We start from the raw sequence: 20,662 nt of genomic DNA, 5'->3' as shown, positions 1-20,662 counted from the left end.
AGAAGCATTTCAAGGTCCTGGAGTGGCCTAGCCAGTCTCCAGATCTCAACCCCATAGAAAATCTTTGGAGGGAGTTGAAAGTCCGTGTTGCCCAGCAACAGCCCCAAAACATCACTGCTCTAGAAGAGATCTGCTTGGAGGAATGGGCCAAAATACCAGCAACAGTGTGTGAAAACCTTGTGAAGACTTACAGAAAACGTTTGACCTCTGTCATTGCCAACAGACCTCTACATGCTTTGTAAGTAGGAAAACCTGCAAAATCGGCAGTGTAACAAACACTTGTTCTCCCCACTGTATGTATGTATGTATGTATGTGTATATATATATATATATATATATATATATATATATATATATATATATATATATATATATATATATATATATATATAGTTTTATTATAGTATACCTCAAACAAGAAAGTAATCCCATAGATCAATAAATTATTAAATAAAAAAGGAGGAGATGGTGTCTGAGCAAGGGCATGTTGAAGAGATGTTTGATAAATGAATGAATAGGATGAATATGTATGAACTTTCCAATTTGTAAGTCGCTCTGGATAAGAGCGTCAGCTAAATGACTTAAATGTAAATGTAAATGTAAATAAATAGAATCCTAAGATTAACAAGCTCTGAAGAAATACATATTTTCAGGGGCAAATATATTCTCCTTTCATACATTTTTCACCCAAAAGTTCTCTCCAAGTAACAGTCGCTAGATGGCAGTAGGTCCACAGGTGGTACGATTACCGTCAACCACATTTTATTCCGTTATGGAATCGGCTGCGCGGTGTACAACCCAAATAACGTGTGTGTGTGTGTGTGTGTGTGTGTGTGTGTGTGTGTGTGTGTGTGTGTGTGTGTGTGTGTGTGTGTGTGTGTGTGTGTGTGTGTGTGTGCGTGTGCGCACACGCCCTTGTAGTCTGGATTATTGTATCACACTAGGTTTTATGTCATTGACGCTCCTGGCAGTAATTCGAAAAGCGTCTCCCTGGAATTGTGTTTAAACCTCCGGGCCCCTCTCATCCCCTCTTGACTTCCATGTGTGTGTTTATTTCTATTTCCTGTTGAAGGAAGCACGGCAAATCAGCGGCCAAGATTGGAGGATTAACAGTCCTGGCAGAGTGTAGGAGTGAAAGGGACGGAGACACTCCTCACCTTGTCTGGGGGGGGGGGGGGGGGGGGCATGGTGTAAACTGGGTCTGGTCCTGGGAGGGCGTGGTGTAAAATGGGGTTTGATCCTGGGGAGGGCCGTGGTGTAAGTTGGGTTTGGTCCTGGGGGTGGCCGTGGTGTAAGTTGGGTTTGGTCCTGGGGGACCGTGGTGTAAAATGGGGTTTGGTCCTGGGAGACCGTGGTGTAAAATGAGGTTTGGTCCTGGGGGACCGTGGTGTAAGATGGGGTTTGGTCCTGGGGGACCGTGGTGTAAGATGGGGTTTGGTCCTGGGGGACCGTGGTGTAAGATGGGGTTTGGTCCTGGGGGACCGTGGTGTAGATGGTGTTTGGTCCTGGGGGACCGTGGTGTAAGATGGTGTTTGGTCCTGGGGGACCGTGGTGTAAGATGGGATTTGGTCCTTGATCTTGCCTTTTGATCACAGACTGATTGCGACCTTGTTAAGGTTAAGCAAATCAATAACATTAGCTGAACACAAAAATGCCAGAGGGACAATGTCAGCAGGTGTTGCCTTCAAAAGGACTGGAATTTGATGACCTAAAATGAACTAGAAATACAAATTGTTCCATGTTGTTCAACGTATGGTCTAAGTCCCTCCAGCTCTACCCATTGAAGCCAATCAGACAGCGATAGAGTGCATAGCGTTCCCTTTCACGCTCACTGCATTTAGATATCCTTGGTAAACACGTCACCTGATCTGCTTTAGTCTACAGCCCAAGAAAGACCTAGCCAAACATGAACACTGACGAATCGTGCTAGCTAAAATGCCCGATCGTCCCTTTAAGTAGGATGCAATCAGACGGGTGAAATGAAGAGTCTGATCACATTTGATACACCTTGCAAACATGATGCACACCGCTGTGACAAGTAAGAATTCAACCACTTACAGAGAAGCTCCTTTGTCTAATTTGGGATTTGAAATATGTGGCTGAAGTAGCAAATGTGTCTTATTATTTTGGTTCTGTCTGTCGTGCTGGCACTGACGAAATTGTCTGCACTCAACAGTGCTGTGAAGACAAAATGAAATAAAATGGGCGGATGAAATTTGCAAATGATGAGGCGTTGGAAACGAGAGCAACAGATGAGTTCAAATGAAATGTCAAAAACAAGCGTCAACACCTCCCTGAGAAGCTATTCAACTAGTCACAACCAACAGGTGTAGGTAATACCATGGTGAAACGTAAAATGTTCTGTTTGCCTATTGTGTGTATGTGTGCATGCGTTTACATTAGTGTCTGTGACGTGGTTGTCCTTGCATCATGCTTTACACTCAACTCAATCAACTATTTAGCCTTTCCAATCTGTCGAAATAACCATATGTTCCATCTCCTTTACTCTCCCAATCGCTTTTCACGAGTATAATAGCCTGGCTCATGAAAAGATGCTATTGCGCGACAAGACTCTACAGTAAGCCTAGGCGCATTACACATGCATGAGCCTTGCGTTACCAAAATGTCCTGCCTTTCAAATGGGCCTTGCCTCATGCATTTCAAATGGGCCTTGCCTCATGCATTTCAAATGGGCCTTGCCTCATGCATTTCAAATGGGCCTTGCCTCATGCATTTCAAAAGAGGCTGATGGAGATGTGATGCTGAAGAGGATTTTCACCCATCTCCATGAATGGTGACCTCACAGCACAAAAGCACTTATCTTGAGAATACTTCAGGTAGGGGGTTTGTTTCTCTCCTGTTATTAAACCATGCAACATAATTTTGTAAATGGATTGTGTGTGTGTGTCTTTCAGACTGCCTACCATAACTAGTCACCAATTGTTTTAGTTGGACATCTCCATAAATGCCTTTTCCCTCTGCAACAGTTATCTACCTCAGACTTAGGACACACATCTGCTTCTCTACCTGGGTCCTGTTCAGTAGGGAGAAATATTTTCAAAACTTTTTTAAACTGGGAGGCACAACCTGAACTTGTCCACTAAGAACACAGATTTTTGTTTCCCGTTGAAAAGTATTATGCTACAGTATGCCCTGCTGAATACGACCCTGGTGTTCTAAGACATGTCCCCTCCCCATGGCATCCGGTGCCTTACTGTAAAGCCTGGGGGGGCCGGATGACAGACAGAGACAGGGAGGAAAATGGTGATCCTTTCTTCCTCTCAGTGAAATGGCTTCCTCCCCAGTACTCATTACACACCAGCCAGGAGAGGAAATCCCTACTTAGTGCCCCGGTCGGAGCACAGCCCCAGTTCACTCCTCACTGCATTACTAGCCAAACAAAACACATTGTATGGCTCACCGTTCATATCTAATTCACTGGGAAATGGTCAGAGTGAAGCATCTTCTTGCTCGTGTTTATGTGTGTGCCTGCGTGCATGCATGAGTACATGTTTGCATATGCGTGTGTAAGTATACGCTTGCATTTCTGTGTTTGCATGTACTGTATGTGCACCTGCAGGGCAGATATGATTGTTACCTGTGAGAGCGCCTCCTAGGCTTCCCCTGCGGAGGTTGTTGCCGTCATCACTGAGCTGCCTCTTAAACTTGAAGGCGAGGCCGTGGATCACCTCAGGGTTACTGGACTTGCGGAAGGGCATGGACGGAGGGTACAGGATATTATCCAACTGCAGGAGAGAAAAGAAGGATGTTAGTTCAATGCATCCCAAATGGTGGATCAAGAACCACACTGGCGGGTTATGTCAAGAGCTGGGTAATATATCAAATTCATTTGATTGATTCTAATGCATGTTTTTGAGAGATATTCCAAATGCCTGTATCGCAAGAATCAAGGTTCTGTAATTTTTCATTTTTATGAGCGTTTATTTCCACTTGTTCTCATGTTGTATTTTTGGTCTTGTCTCCTTTGCATAAAACAGCATAAAACAATAAGGAATTGGCAACTCATTCTCAATAAGGTAGGCCACTTGATTTCAACATCTGAACAAAGTGGACAAGCTAACACGCTTTTCAGACAGAAGGGTGAGTTCACAACAATTCAACTGTTCAACCTTAGTAACTAGCAAATAGACCCGAGTTGGCAAAACTTGAAATATAAAGATTAGCTGGCTAAATCACTAGCACATGGGCTTGAGAGACTGTTGATGAGTCCTGTGTTCATTTTCTATAGCATAATGACTGCTACAAGAAGTAGGGCTGTCCCCGACAAAAAAAGAAATCTTGGTCGACCATGTATACTTTCTACATAGTTGGCAACAGAAGTTAGGTTTGTATCATTTTCATTTAGGATTTGGATAGAATGTTGATTAACCACATGACAATAATTTAAAGATATGAAGACAAATTCAATTAAACTGTTCCACGAAAATGTGCATACGAAATCCATAACGGCACGCAGATCGGTAAAAAATGGTAACATAAATTGACATTCAACATGAGAAAGGCTGCCGACTCCTCATGTAGCCTATTACCTGCAACTTCAGGGAGAATAATGGCAAAATCTACTAAATCCAGCAGGAGCGGGAGGAGAATAGTTGGGTCAGGTTCAGGTTGTTCCTTCTGGTTATCTAGATCTCTGGCATCCGAGGCATTCGTCTTATTTCATCAAACCGTAAGCTTAAAGCATCAGACAAGCTCAATGCATATAGTTTATTTTATTAAAACACATAGGGTGTGTCTATATATGTAAAAATACCTAGGTAAAGGGATTTAGATGTGAGGAATACATTTGACAGTTATGGAAAATACTGGAGATCAAGAAAAATAAGGTAAGGAGCAAGCACTGCGTACATATTCGTGTGAAAAGCAGGTGCTGTAAGATTACAATACCATTTTTCTAACAGCTTGGAACAAATGTAAACAATAAATAAATTATAAGCATACCAGAATGTTGTAAAAAACATTTCGTTAAACCTTTATTACAGCAAAAACTAAACAGTCGCATTCATTCATGAATGCAATTTCCCGAAAAGGAACAGTTAATTTACTGTTTAAGATAATTATTCAAGACTTGCTTTATTTTAAAACTAAAATGCTTGATTGCATTTCAAATCATGAATGACTCGAATGCTGTGTGATGACATGAACAAATGAATGATTGATTGATACAGTAGCCTATAGAAGTATTGAAAAATACAGTACCAGTCAAAAGTTTGGACACACCTACTCATTCAAGGGTTTTTCTTTATTTGTACCATTTTCTACATTGTAGAATAATAGTGAAGACATCAAAACTATGAAATAACACATGGAGTCATGTAGTAAGCAAAGACAAGTGTTAAATATATTTTATATTTGAAATTCTTCAAAGCAGCCACCCTTTGCCTTGATGACAGCTTTAAACACTCTTGGCATTCTCTGAACCAGCTTTGTGAGGTAGTCACCTAGAACGTGTTTTATAATTAACAGGTGTGCCTTGTTAAAAGTTTATTTGTGGAATTTCTTTCCTTCAGTTGTGTTGTGACAAGGTATGGGTAATACACAGAAGATAATAATTTGTTTTTTTTACAAAATAGGGCTGTGTCAAGAACAGCACAAATAAGCAAAGACAAACAACAGTCCATCATTACTTTAAGACATGAAGGTCAGTGAAGACGGAACATTTCAAGAACTTGGAAAGTTTGTGCAGCCGCAAAAACCATCAAGCGCTATGATGAAACTGGCTCTCATGAGGAACACCAGAGGAAAGGAAGACCCAGAGTTACCTCTACTAAAGAGGATAAGTTAATTCGAGTTACCAGCCTCAGAAATTGCAGCCCAAATAAGTGCTTCAGAGTTCAAGTAACAGACACAGATCAACTGTTCAGAGGAGACTGCGTGAATCAGGCCTTCATGGGCGAATTGCTGCAAAGAAACCACTACTAAATGACACCAATAAGAGACTTGCTTGGGCCAAGAAACGCGAGCAATGGACATTAGACCGGTGGAAATCTGTCCTTTGGTCTGATGAGTCCAAATTTGAGATTTTTGGTTCCAACCGCCATGTCTTTGTGAGATGCAGAGTAGTTGAACGGATGACCTCTGCATGTTTGGTTCCCACCGTGAAGCACGGAGGAGGAGGTGTGATGGTGCTTTGCTGGGTGACACTGTCAGTGATTTATTTAGAATTCAAGGCACACTTGACCAGCATGGCTACCAAAGCATTCTGCAGTGATATGCCATCCCATCTGGTTTGCGCTTAGTGGGACTATCATTTGTTATTCAACAGGATAATGACCCAACACCTACAGGCTGTGTAAGGGCTATTTGACCAAGAAGGAGAGTGATGGAGTGCTGCATCAGATGACCTGGCCCCCACAATCACCCAACCTCAACCCAATTGAGATGGTTTGGGATGAATTGGAACGCAGTGAAGGAAAAGCAGCCAACAAAATTTCCTTCAAGACTGTTGGAAAAGCATTCCAGGTGAAGCTGGTTGAGAGAATGCCAAGAGTGTGCAAAGCTGTCAATGCTGTTAACCCTTTAGGTGGCAATAATTGCTAAAACACACATAGGGCCTTATTATCCCATTTCAAGAAACTAGAGCTGTGTTCGAATACTGATACTAACTGCACTATTTGTGACGTAAATTGAGTATGTAGTATGCTTAATGGTCAAAGTATTGATATAGTTAGTATGACAAAAGTTCCCGGATGTCGTACTACATCCGCCAAAATACAAAGTAAACAAGCAGTGCACACTATTTCCGTGCTTTTAGGGCACATAATGCAATTCAGATTTGAAGAAAATTGCAGAAAATATGCAGCAGAAGTCTGACGAGAGCAGATACAAATTCATTGCTTTAACTAATTATGACAAATGTTTAAAAACTTTTCAAATAAGTCACACGTTATGTTTGCTGACAATGTGTTAGCTACGCTATCCTTACAAACCGCATAGCATTACAGCAGTATGTACCGGTATATTAGCTAGACACCTAAAGTATATTTGGCTACTAACACATTGAACCGTATATTAACTAAATGCTATATAACTAACTACCCAACGTTTATTGACTTGATTATTTATGTCATTCTTAGCTTAGCTAAGTGGTATAGTCGTTGTGCGTTCTCAATGGACATTGTAAATGAAGTCGTAAGATGTCTAGCTAGTAATTTGTTATGCTAACAAGCTAGCAAAAAGTTGCATAGCAACAGCATCAACTTCCAGTAGACAGGTGAAAGGCTAGAATGCGCAACTGAAAGGATACAGCTCATTTACAGTATACTAAAATGAACTAATAGTATATAGTATATACTCATTAAGTACGTAGTATACAGTATGTTAGTATGGGTATTCGAACACAGCTTAGGTGCAGGTATATATAGGCGTACAGTAATACCCATAAACAAGGGGATGAATTTCATGTCACAAGGCTGTGTTGATATCTGAATGTATACAATAGGAGATCAACTATGATGTGATTACATAAGAATATGCTCTGACATATTATACCAATCTATCTTCAATGCATGTTGTTTTTGAAACAGACAATGGGTGGGTGAGTACTGTAGGTAACACCTATGTAAAGAACAATATGGAAAGGAAGAGGTCTCAAAGATAGAGTATTTTGTGTTCTTCTCTGACACAGATGGTGCTCTCAAATTTTCGTCCCTCTCCACCACAGCCAGACACTGCTCTTTATTGGTCTGAACTGTAATATCACAAAGGATCAATAGTGAGATTCCCCAAATACAGCCATCCTGTTCTTTGTTTACCTTTGTGTTATTTCACTTTTTGAAAACAGCAGGTCTCCGTGACAACTTGAACTGGACATAAATGCTCATAAAAACAAAAAATAACAAAACTTGAACTAGTAAATCTTAACTAGTTATCTTATAACACATCACAGAATCCCAAATTGACCCAGCTAGGCCTTAGGGTGAAGGGCAGTGCTCCATAACTGGAGGCCCACGGGCCAAACTTAAGGGCTCTCCAATCCTGTTTCTGAAGAGCTAGCATCCTGTAGGTTTTCACTCCAACGCTAATCTAGCACACCTGATTCTAATAATTAGCTGGTTGATGGGTTGAAACGAAAACCTAAAGGAGGGTAGCTCTCCAGGAACAGGGTTGGAGAGTCCTGGTTTAGTATCTGGTTAAGAGTTAAAGTTTTGAAAAAGTAATGCGATTCAATAAAAAGACCACTGAAATTGTTTATTATTTCAATATATTGTGATGTAGGTCTATGAAGTGCTTCGTTCCGTTTCTGCATGTGCATTCCTACTATTCATTTCTGCATCAATATCGTACAAACAATGAGGTACAGGCTGTTTTTTTGTGTATAAAATATGGCTGACAATATTTGGGTGCCATTCCGCCATTGTGAGTATTCAAATATCCCCTATGCATTACCTATTGATTATTAACCAGATGCAGAGTGGTGAAAAAGCAGATAAGATTTAACAGATGGACTTTAAACAACCACAGTAAAATTAAATTAGGTCATAATTGGGCTGCGGCCAGACTTTCTGCTCCAGAGTACGAATAATTCAATAAAAACAAATTGAGTCATAAAACAACCAGAATGCATTGAGGCGGTGTATGATTCATATTCTGACCACTGGATCAACTTCTATTTATATAATAATAATAAACATTGCGCTACAGTATGAGAAAAAGATGACTGACAATAGCCAGGAGTTTGAATCGTAAACATCAATTTCTCTTGAAAAAATAATAAAGTTATTTCAAATCTATTACAACCAGGACAATCTGGAGAGTCCCCTGCTGACTACAGACCCATTAGTTTAATAAATTGTGAAAATAAAATAAATAATAATGCTCATTAGCAATAGACTGGCAAAAGTCATCATACTTATTAGTCAAACAGGGTTTATGAAAAATGTACACTTACAAATACAAGAACATTCTTATCCAAGATGGCGTAGCAGTCAGACGTCTTTGTCTTGTCCCATGTATATATGTTATATATTTTTCTTCGCATTCTTTTTAATATTTTTCCTAAACCTCAACTTCAAAATACTCTCCTGCAACCCGCCTCACCCAATGTGGTGTGGATCTGTTTTTTTTCTTAAGTATTTCTATTTACCTCCGAACTGGAATACCTCAACTGAAGCTAGCTAACTAGCTATAAGCTATCAGTCAGCTAACCACTGATAGCGGTCATCAGCTAACCTTTAGCTCGGAAAGCTCTCGCCAGTTTGTACAACGCGTTTCAAACCAGAGCATACCGGACCTATTTTTCTCCCCATATCCCCGGATTCCTACCGCAAACGCTGAACCTTTTCATCTGGATCATCGCAGCTAGCTAACCGCAACCCGGGTTGACTACTCCTGGCTAACGTTTCCATCCTGGAGCTAGCACCAACTAGCCTGGAGCAAGCCCATAATAGACCCATCTCCAAGCTTTGGCTCCTGGGCTATTCCTGAAGCCCACTCCTCGGCTACAATATCCGGACCCCTTCTACTGCCGGTACGGGGCACGGAACCCCGCCGATCCTTCACGACTGGAATACCGACATAATCTGCCGAAGGATCCAAACAGGCCCCTGAAGGCCCATTCTGCTAACCGCGTCCTGCTAGCTATCTAGGCATATTGGACTGTTAGCTGATCCATCGGCCAGTTTCTTGACCACTATACCCATTTTGCCAATTGGACTTGGACCCCTCTGCTACTTGGAACCCTACTAATTTCAAGACTGGTCTATCGACGTCACCGCACGAGGAGGCAAAAACAGACTTTCCCCCATCGCGACGTCCATCTAAGGCCCTTATGCTAGCTTGCTAGCCCCGGCCTGCTAGCTGTCCAAATCGCCGTGTCCCCAGCCAACCCAACCACTCACTGGACACATACGATCACTTGGCTACGCATGCCTCCAGATGAGCTTCAATGCCATACAACTCTCCTTCCGTAGCCTCCAACTGCTCTTAAATGCAAGTAAAACTAAATGCATGCGCTTCAACCGATCGCTGCCTGCACCTGCCCGCCCAGCATCACTACTCTGGACGGTTCTGACTTAGAATATGTGGACAACTACAAATACCTAGGTGTCTGGTTAGACTGTAAACTCTCCTTCCAGACTCACATTAAACATCTCCAATCCAAAATGAAATCTAGAATCGGCTTGCTATTTCGCATTCAATCACGCTGCCAAACATACCCTCATACCCTTTTGATTTTCCCATGATGTCAAGCAAATAAGCACTGAGTTTGAAGGTAGGCTTTGAAATACATCCACAGGTACACCTCCAATAGGCTAATTTACATAATTTGAGTCAATCTGACGCTTCTAAAGCCATGACATTTTCTGCAATTTTCCAAGCTGTTTAAAGGTACAGTCAACTTAGTGTATGTAAACTTCTGACCCACTGGAATTATGATACAGTGAATTACACGTGACAATCTGTCTGTAAACAATTGTTGGAAAAATGACTTGTCATGCAAAGTAGTCGTGCCCAAAAGTTTTGAGAATGACACAAATATACATTTTCACAGTCTGCTGCCTCAGTTTGTATGATGGCAATTTGCATATACTCCAGAATGTTATGAAGAGTGATCAGATTAATTGCAAAGTCCCTCTTTGCCATGCAAATTAACTGAATCCCCCCCCCAAAAATCCACTGCATTTCAGCCCTGCCACAAAAGGACCAGCTGACATGTCAGTGATTCTCTCGTTAACACAGGTGTGAGTGTTGACAAGGACAAGGCTGGAGATCACTCTGCCATGCTGATTGAGTTCAAATAACAGACTGGAAACTTCAAAAAGGAGGGTGGTGCTTGGAATCATTGTTCTTCCTCTGTCAACCATGGTTACCTGCAAGGAAACACGTGCCGTCATCATTGCTTTGCTCAAAAAGGGCTTCACAGGCAAGGATATTGCTGCCAGTAAGATTGCACCTAAATCAACCATTTATCGGATCATCAAGAACTTCAAGGAGAGCGGTTCAATTGTTGTGAAGAAGGCTTCAGGGCGCACAAGAAAGTCCAGCAAGCGCCACGACCATCTCCTAAAGTTGATTCAGCTGCGGGATCGGGGCACCACCAGTACAGAGCTTGCTCAGGAATGGCAGCAGGCAGGTGTGAGTGCATCTGCACGCACAGTGAGGCCAAGACTTTTGGAGGATGGCCTGGTGTCAAGAAGGGCGGCAAAGAAGCCACTTCTCTCCAGGAAAAACATCAGGGAAAGACTGATATTCTGCAAAAGGTACAGGGATTGGACTGCTGAGGACTGGGGTGAAGTCATTTTCTCTGTTGAATTCCCTTTCCGATTGTTTGGGGCATCCGGAAAAAAGCTTGTCCGGAGAAGACAAGGTGAGCGCTACCAACAGTAAAGCATCCTGAGACCATTCATGTGTGGGGTTGCTTCTCAGCTAAGGGAGTGGGCTCACTCACAATTTTGCCTAACACAGCCATGAATAAAGAATGGTACCAACACATCCTCCGAGAGCAACTTCTCCCAACCATCCAAGAACAGTTTGGGGACGAACAATGCCTATTCCAGCATGATGGAGCACCTTGCCATAAGGAAAAAGTGATAACTAAGTGGCCCAGGGAACAAAACATCAATATTTTGGGTCCATGGCCAGGAAACTCCCCAGACTGTAATCCCATTGAGAACTTGGTCAATCCTCAAGATGCGGGTGGACAAACAAAAACCCACAAATTCTGACAAGCTCCAAGCATTGTTTATTCAAGAATGGACTGCCATCAGTCAGGATGTGGCCCAGAAGTTAAATTGACAGCATGCCAGGGCGGATTGCAGAGGTCTTGAAAAAGAAGGGTTAACACTGCAAATATTGACTCTTTGCATCAACTTCATGTAATTGTCAATAAAAGCCTTTGACACTTATGAAATGCTTGTAATTATACTTCAGTATTCCATAGTAACATCTGACAAAAATATCTAAAGACACTGAAGCAGCAAGCTTCGTGGAAATTAATATGTGTCATTCTCAACTTTTGGCCACAACTGTAGATGTCCTAACCGACTTGCCAAAACTATAGTTTGTTAACAAGAAATTTGTGGAGTGGTTTTAAAACAAGTTTTAATGACTCCAACCTAAGTGTATGTAAACTTCATACTTCAACTGTACACACATACATACATACACATTACCAAAAAAAGAAAACAGAAAATAATTCCCCACATACTCGTGTCTATGAAGAACTTAATAAAGAATGTCATTTTAACATTATCCCATAAATTATCCAGAGCATGCTTTTACAGGTTGCACTGACTCATAAGAGCGATGAGAAATGTTGTCTCAAGGATCAATCAACTAACCAATCACCAGTCTATTATGTCAAACAGCAATACTTCTACTACAACATTCAGGTAGGTGATTAAACGTTATGTTTACAGTAAATTGCATTCATGGCACTAATAATCTGTAATCACACCCACCCCCCACACTTTTTCTTATTTTCCAACATAAAACAACTTGAAAAGCCTACTCTAAAAATAATGCATTTAAACCAAAACAAAGCACCTTTTGGAATGAACTGCTGCAATGGAAAACAATAAGGAGTTTCTTATTGGACAAGTCCAAGTTGTCCCTACCTATTTCAGACAGATTTCTTCTGTTTGGTGCATAATAAACACAACCCGGTGCTTTCCTGTCCCAGCCTACCAGGAAGCGTGTGAGAAGGATTTGGGACTATTTGAAAGCCCATGTGTTCAAGAGAAATCAGAGATGAATGACAGTGATGTAACAGGGTGCTGTGTTGTGTAATTTAGGAGACACGGATCATTACTCAGTGACCTCTAAGCAGCTTAGGGATAAAACACTACATTCTTAAAACAATCACTGGTAAAACCATCACCCTGCAGGGTTATGACAACAATCTGCCTGTCTGTCTTGTTCAGTAATTGACAAATCTGTTATTGAGGGACTAAGGAGTAGGTAGGTACAAGTTACCCATAACCTCTGGTCTTGGGTCAAATAATTCCAAGCTCAGGCCGACCCTCAAAGATGTGGTATGCATCTCAGCTCAAGAGAGTAACCAGGACCAAACGGCTACAAATCCAGAAAGAAAAGCAGTCAAAAGTCTTCCATCTGCACATGTCATAAAAGTCATGTCATAGAGCAGTTCTGTGGTCAAGGTGGTAGATAAAGTTAAATCTAGTTTGTTAAAACACACAAGCAGACCTGTTATTTACCGATGTTACATACTGTATCTCAAAGATACAAAACTGTGCTACAGGAAGTCAACATTGTTTATTTTTTGTTATTAAAATAGACGTCAGTATTCCCAGAAGCATTTGTATTCAAAACTCCTCAAAAAACAAGTGGGATTTGGACACAGTGAACGGTTGACGTCTGTACGACCCTTGACCTGTCATTCTATTCCGCCTGCATCCGAGTGCAGCTCTCTGCTCTGAGCCATGCATCACCCAACATCGTTCACGAGCTCCTCTCCTCCCCCCTCCATATTCAGTGGACAGTACCAACAGTCTTTTGTTGCCACAGCAAAGCAGAGACACTGCTTCTTTCATGAGCAAGAGGAGTGAGTGGAAGTGGGTGAACTGCTTGAGGAGGAGGCCAGCTCTGTTGACTAACTCTGTAGATGAGGTCACTGGAACCTTACAGCGTATATGGCCAGAAGTTAATTGTCTGCCTATGACAGTTGGTGGATCGCATTACACATTTAGTGGACTACCTCTCAGATGACGTAAGGGTCACCATATAGCCAACAGCATATTAGTGGATTGCTGAAGAAAGAAGCACCATCTGATAGAGTGCATATTCCTGCCCGAGTAGTGGATAACACTGCCACAACTCTAGTTCACACTGAAGGGTTCACCTCCAGGTACAGACTCTCATTTCTGTACGTCTTCCAGGGCTGGGAATTTCCAGGACCTCACAATACGAGATTATTACCATACTTAGGTGCCAAAAAGATATGTACTGCGATTCTATACAGTGCATTCGGAAACTATTCAGACCCCTTCACTTTTTCCCAAATTTTTATTTTGCACGTTAGATATCTTTTTTTCATCCCTTCGATCTACACACAATACCCCATAAATGACAACAAAAACAGGTTTATAACAACTGAAATATAACAATTAAATAAGTATTCAGACCCTTGATGCAGTACTTTATTGAAGCACCTTCGGCAGCGATTACAGATTACAGCCTTGAGTCTTGCGTATGACGCTACAAGCTTGGCACACCTATATTTGGGGAGTTTCTCCCATTCTTCTCTGCAGATCCTCTCAGGCGCTCTCAGGTTGGATGGGGAGCATTGCTGCACAGCCATTTTCAGGTCTCTCCAGAGATGTTCGATCGAGTTCAGGTCCGGGCTCTGGCTGGGACACTCCAGGGTGTTGAGATTTGTGCCGAAGCCCCTCCTGCGTTGTCTTGGCTGTGTGCATAGGGTCGTTGTCCTGTTGGAAGGTGAACCTTCACCCCAGTCAGATCGCTCTGTTCATCTTTCCCTCAATCCTCACTATTCTGATTGGTGGAGTGCTGCAGAGATGGGAGAAGGCAACCATCTCCACAGAGGAACTCTGGAGCTCTGTCAGAGTGACCATCGGGTTCTTGGTCACCTCCCTGACCAAGGCCCTTTTCCCCCCGATTCCTCAGTTTGGAGGGCGGCCAGCTCTAGGAAGAGTCTTTTTACAAACTTCTTCCATTTAAGAATGATGGAGGCCACTGTGTTCTTGGGGACCTTCAATGCTACAGAAATGTTTTGGTACCCTTCCTCAGATCGGTGCCAACACAATCCTGTCTCGGAGCTCTACGGACAATTCCTTCGACCTCATGGCTTGGTTTTTGCTCTGACATGCACTGTCAACTGTGGGACCTTTATGTAGACTGGTGTGTGCCTTTCCAAATCAGGTCCAATCAATTAAATTTACCACAGGTGGATTCCAATCTAATTGTAGAAACATCAAGGGTGATCAATGGTAACAGGATTTTTTTACATTTAAAAACAAATATGAATTAACTTTGTCATTATGGGATATTGTGTGTAGATTGATGAAGAAAACAATTAATTGAATCCATTTTAGAATGGCTGTAGAAAGGCTGTAAAGTAACAAAATGTGGGAAAAGTGAAGGGTTATGAATACTTTCCGAATGCATTGTATGTATTACGATTCGATACTGTGATTTTATTGCGATTCGTTGTCCCAAACATATTGCTCACCATGTGTGTGCTGCGGAGGGACAAGAGAGCCTTGAGAAAACAAGCTTTGATCAGTAATGGAAATGAAAACAAATTGTGTCCCTATTGATATTATTGAGAACAAGCTATGAAAGAAAAGTACTGAAGTTTTGGTGCAGGAACAGCAAAAAAAGAACAAAAATATTGCAATATAGTCAAAAATAATATCCGATATGTAACTATCGATTTCTTCCCCCATCAGTCACTCCTCCCTGCTCTCTCCCCTCTGTCTCAATAAAACAAAACCTTAAAATTCATAATAATACTATGTAGAAATGTAAACAGTAGCATTCCTTAAGATTCTGTTCATAGAGGTTTGTGGTATACATCATCTACCAGATTAACATTTCAAAGCGGAGCGACAAATATGAGCAAACAAACAATAACCACCATGTGAAACAGATGGAAGTTTAGGTCTAACAGAAGAAACTCGTCTGCTGCAGCAATCATTTGAATATAACATTGTAGACCTCACCGTTGTCCAATTCTTTTTTTTAACTAGGCAAGTCAGTTAAGAACAAATTCTTATTTACAATGACGGCCTACACTGGCCAAACCATAACGACGCTGGGCCAATTGTGCGCCGCCCTATGTGATACAGCCCAGGATCGAACCAGGGTCTGTAGTGAGGCCTCTAGCACTGCGATGCAGTGCCTTAGACCGCTGCACCTCTCCGGATGAAGACATAAGTGAGTATTCTGATTAGCTGTTGAAAGCCCTCACAGTAAATGGCTTGTCTAAAGCCCAGACAGAAATAAATATCAAGAGCAGAGAACATAAGAGCGCCAAGATATACCTCAAACTGAAGAGAGACAAGAAAAATGAGAGGGAGAGAGTAATAAAGGAGGAGAGAGGCCAAGACCGAGTCAATAATACAAAAAACAAAAGGAAAGTGATTTGAACGACGTGACATAAGACCGGCAGACATGCAGTACAGAAGGGGTTGGCTGAGATTATTGTTTTTTTTAAACAGAGTCATCTTGACCTAGCAGGAGAGGAAACAGTTAATCACTCTAAAGGGGATCAGAGAGAAGCAATGCTGCACATGGCAGAACAAACAGTGGAGGCAGCCTGGTACTTCCAACGTTGACCTTGACCACCTAAGCCTACAGAGAGAGACCGCATGCACAGCACTCCTCAGACGGGTGTCCTTGTTTGCCCGTTCAGATATTTATTATAACACTTCTTTCTCTAACTACAATTCCAGGAGCCCAGAGACTGAATACACAGAGGATGGAGATATAAAAGGACAAACGGAGACAGAAGTAAAAGCCGAGATGAACCATAGTTAAAACAGGCAACAAAAAACGTCTGTCCCAAAGTCCCATTCCCCTGCCTATCAGCAGTGACTGTCTGCATTGAACATTTGCTCAGCTTGCCTGAATAAATCAACTGCTCTCATAGAAAAATATACTCGGGTGCTTATTTTTCTTAAGTATAAGGCTTTTTAATGTACTGTACTTTCTTGCCTTCCTCTTACAAGAGTACCTTGACAATCTGGTAAAGAAAAGCCTGTTTGTTTACAGTAATTTACTCATATCTGTTCTCTCAGTGAATGATCATCACTCCACAGCACTGACCACTGAACAGCAAAGAGACTTGCTATAGCCGACCTACAGACAGTAGAGGTCGACCGATTATGATTTTTCCACGCCGATACCGATTGGAGGACTAAAAAAAGCCGATACCAATTTATTTATTTGTAATAATGACAATTACAACAATACTGAATGAACTCTTATTTTAACTTAATATAATACATCAAATCGATTTAGCCTAAAAAAATGATGAAACATGTTCAACTTGGTTTAAATAATGCAAAAACAAAGTGTTGAATAAAGTAAAAGTGCAATATGTGCCATGTAAAAAAGCTAACGTTTAAGTTCCTTGCTCAGAACATATGAAAGCTGGTGGTTCCTCTTAACATGAGTCAAATCAAATCAAATCAAATCAAATTTTATTAGTCACATACACATGGTTAGCAGATGTTAATGCGAGTGTAGCGAAATGCTTGTGCTTCTAGTTCCGACAATGCAGTAATAACCAACAGTAATCTAACCTAACAATTCCACAACTACTACCTTACACACACACACAAGTGTAAAGGGATAAAGAATATGTACATAAAGATATATGAATGAGTGGTGGTACAGAACGGCATGGCAGATGCAGTAGATGGTATAGAGTACGGTATATACATATGAGATGAGTACTGTAGGGTATGTAAACATAAAGTGGCATAGTTTAAAGTGGCTAGTGGTACATGTATTACATAAAGATGGCAAGATGCAGTAGATGATATAGAGTACAGTATATACATATGAGATGGGTAATGTAGGGTATGTAAACATTGTATTAAGTGGCATTGTTTAAAGTGGCTAGTGGTACATTTTTACATAATTTCCATCAATTCCCATTTTTAAAGTGGCTGGAGTTGAGTCAGTATGTTGGCAGCGGCCGCTAAATGTTAGTGGTGGCTGTGTAACAGTCTGATGGCCTTGAGATAGAAGCTGTTTTTCAGTCTCTCGGTCCCTGCTTTGATGCACCTGTACTGACCTCGCCTTCTGGATGATAGCGGGGTGAACAGGCAGTGGCTTGGGTGGTTGTTGTCCTTGATGATCTTTATGGCCTTCCTGTGACATCGGGTGGTGTAGGTGTCCTGGAGGGCAGGTAGTTTGCCCCTGGTGATGCGTTCTGCAGACCTCACTACCCTCTGGAGAGCCTTACGGTTGTGGGCGGAGCAGTTGCCGTACCAGGCGGTGATACAGCCCGACAGGATGCTCTCGATTGTGCATCTGTAGAAGTTTGTGAGTGCTTTTGGTGACAAGCCGAATTTCTTCAGCCTCCTGAGGTTGAAGAGGCGCTGCTGCGCCTTCTTCACAACGCTGTCTGTGTGGGTGGACCAATTCAGTTTGTCCGTGATGTGTACACCGAGGAACTTAAAACTTTCCACCTTCTCCACTACTGACCCGTCGATGTGGATAGGGGGGTGCTCCCTCTGCTGTTTCCTGAAGTCCACAATCATCTCCTTTGTTTTGTTGACGTTGAGTGTGAGGTTATTTTCCTGACACCACACTCCGAGGGCCCTCACCTCCTCCCTGTAGGCCGTCTCGTCGTTGTTGGTAATCAAGCCTACCACTGTAGTGTCATCCGCAAACTTGATGATTGAGTTGGAGGCGTGCATGGCCACGCAGTCGTGGGTGAACAGGGAGTACAGGAGAGGGCTCAGAACGCACCCTTGTGGGGCCCCAGTGTTGAGGATCAGCGGGGTGGAGATGTTGTTACCTACCCTCACCACCTGGGGGCGGCCCGTCAGGAAGTCCAGGACCCAGTTGCACAGGGCGGGGTCGAGACCCAGGGTCTCGAGCTTGATGACGAGTTTGGAGGGTACTATGGTGTTAAATGCTGAGCTGTAATCGATGAACAGCATTCTCACATGGGTATTCCTCTTGTCCAGATGGGTTAGGGCAGTGTGCAGTGTGGTTGCGATTGCGTCGTCTGTGGACCTATTGGGTCGGTAAGCAAATTGGAGTGGGTCTAGGGTGTCCGGTAGGGTGGAGGTGATATGGTCCTTGACTAGTCTCTCAAAGCACTTCATGATGACGGAAGTGAGTGCTACGGGGCGGTAGTCGTTTAGCTCAGTTACCTTAGCTTTCTTGGGAACAGGAACAATGGTGGCCCTCTTGAAGCATGTGGGAACAGCAGACTGGGATAAGGATTGATTGAATATGTCCGTAAACACACCAGCCAGCTGGTCTGCGCATGCTCTGAGGACGCGGCTGGGAATGCCGTCTGGGCCTGCAGCCTTGCGAGGGTTAACACGTTTAAATGTTTTACTCACCTCGGCTGCAGTGAAGGAGAGCCCGCAGGTTTTGGTAGGGGGCCGTGTCAGTGGCACTGTATTGTCCTCAAAGCGGGCAAAAAAGTTGTTTAGCCTGTCTGGGAGCAAGACATCCTGGTCCGCGACGGGGCTGGTTTTCTTTTTGTAATCCGTGATTGACTGTAGACCCTGCCACATACCTCTTGTGTCTGAGCTGTTGAATTGCGACTCGATTTTGTCTCTGTACTGAGACTTAGCCTGTTTGATTGCCTTGCGGAGAGAATAGCTACACTGTTTGTATTCGGTCATGCTTCCGGTCACCTTGCCCTGGTTAAAAGCAGTGGTTCGCGCTTTCAGTTTCACGCGAATGCTGCCGTCAATCCACGGTTTCTGGTTTGGGAATGTTTTTATCGTTGCTGTGGGTACGACATCGTCAATGCACTTCCTAATGAACTCGCTCACCGAATCAGCATATTCGTCAATATTGTTGTTGGACGCGATGCGGAACATATTCCAATCCGCGTGATCGAAGCAGTCTTGAAGCGTGGATTCAGATTGGTCGGACCAGCGTTGAACAGACCTGAGCGCGGGAGCTTGTTGTTTGAGTTTCTGTTTGTAGGCTGGAATCAACAAAATGGAGTCGTGGTCAGCTTTTCCGAAAGGGGGGCGGGGGAGGGCCTTATAAGCGTCGCGGAAATTAGTATAACAATGGTCTAGTGTTTTTCCAGCCCTGGTAGCACAATCGATATGCTGATAGAATTTAGGGAGTTTTGTTTTTAGATTAGCCTTGTTAAAATCCCCAGCTACGATGAATGCAGCCTCAGGGTGTGTGGTTTCCAGTTTACAAAGAGTCAGATAAAGTTCGTTCAGGGCCATCGATGTGTCTGCTTGGGGGGGAATATATACGGCTGTGATTATGATTGAAGAGAATTCCCTTGGTAGATAATGCGGTCGACATTTGATTGTGAGGAGTTCTAGATCAGGTGAACAGAATGACTTGAGTTCCTGTGTGTTGTTATGATGATCACACCACTTCTCGTTAATCATAAGGCATACCCCCCTGCCCCTCTTCTTACCGGAAAGATGTTTGTTTCTGTCGGCGCGATGCATGAAGAAACCAGCTGGCTGCACCGACTCCGTTAGCGTCCCTTGAGTTAGCCATGTTTCCGTGAAGCAGAGCACGTTGCAATCCCTGATGTCTCTCTGGAATGCTACCCGTGCTCGGATTTCATCAACCTTATTGTCAAGAGACTGGACATTGGCGAGTAGTATGCTAGGGAGTGGAGCGCGATGTGCCCGTCTCCGAAGCCTGACCACGAGACCGCCTCGTTTTCCCCTTTTTCGGCGTCGCACAGGGTCGCCGGCTGGGATCAGATCCATTGTATTGGGTGGAAGGCAAAACACTGGATCCGTTTCGGGAAAGTCATATTCCTGGTAGGAACGATGATGAGTTGACGTTAATCGTATATTCAGTAGTTCCTCCCGACTGTATGTAATGAAACCTAAGATTACCTGGGGTACCGATGTAAGAAATAACACGTAAAAAAACAAAATACTGCATATTTTCCAAGGAACGCGAAGCGAGGCGGCCATCTCTTTTCGGCGCCGGAAGTCACATTCAGTCTTTAATATTCCCAGGTAAGAAGTTTTAG

The 20,662-nt window shown here is 42.8% G+C and overlaps 1 protein-coding gene across 3 annotated transcripts in view; it reads right to left on the bottom strand.

The window, feature by feature from the left end:
* The window catches only part of mast4 (microtubule associated serine/threonine kinase family member 4), a 181,909-nt gene that overhangs the window by 134,656 nt on the left and 26,591 nt on the right, over positions 1 to 20,662 (bottom strand). For all 3 annotated transcript variants that reach the window (XM_071350830.1, XM_071350831.1, XM_071350832.1), the window contains exon 2: positions 3,599 to 3,746. In XM_071350830.1, coding sequence (XP_071206931.1) covers positions 3,599 to 3,746 — 148 coding nt within the window. The remainder of the gene's footprint in view (positions 1 to 3,598; positions 3,747 to 20,662) is intronic.

The sequence above is a fragment of the Salvelinus alpinus genome, chromosome 18, assembly GCF_045679555.1.
Source record: "Salvelinus alpinus chromosome 18, SLU_Salpinus.1, whole genome shotgun sequence".
Taxonomy (NCBI): domain Eukaryota; kingdom Metazoa; phylum Chordata; class Actinopteri; order Salmoniformes; family Salmonidae; genus Salvelinus; species Salvelinus alpinus.
Note: the sequence above shows the minus strand (reverse complement) of the source record. Positions and strands in the feature narration are given on the sequence as shown.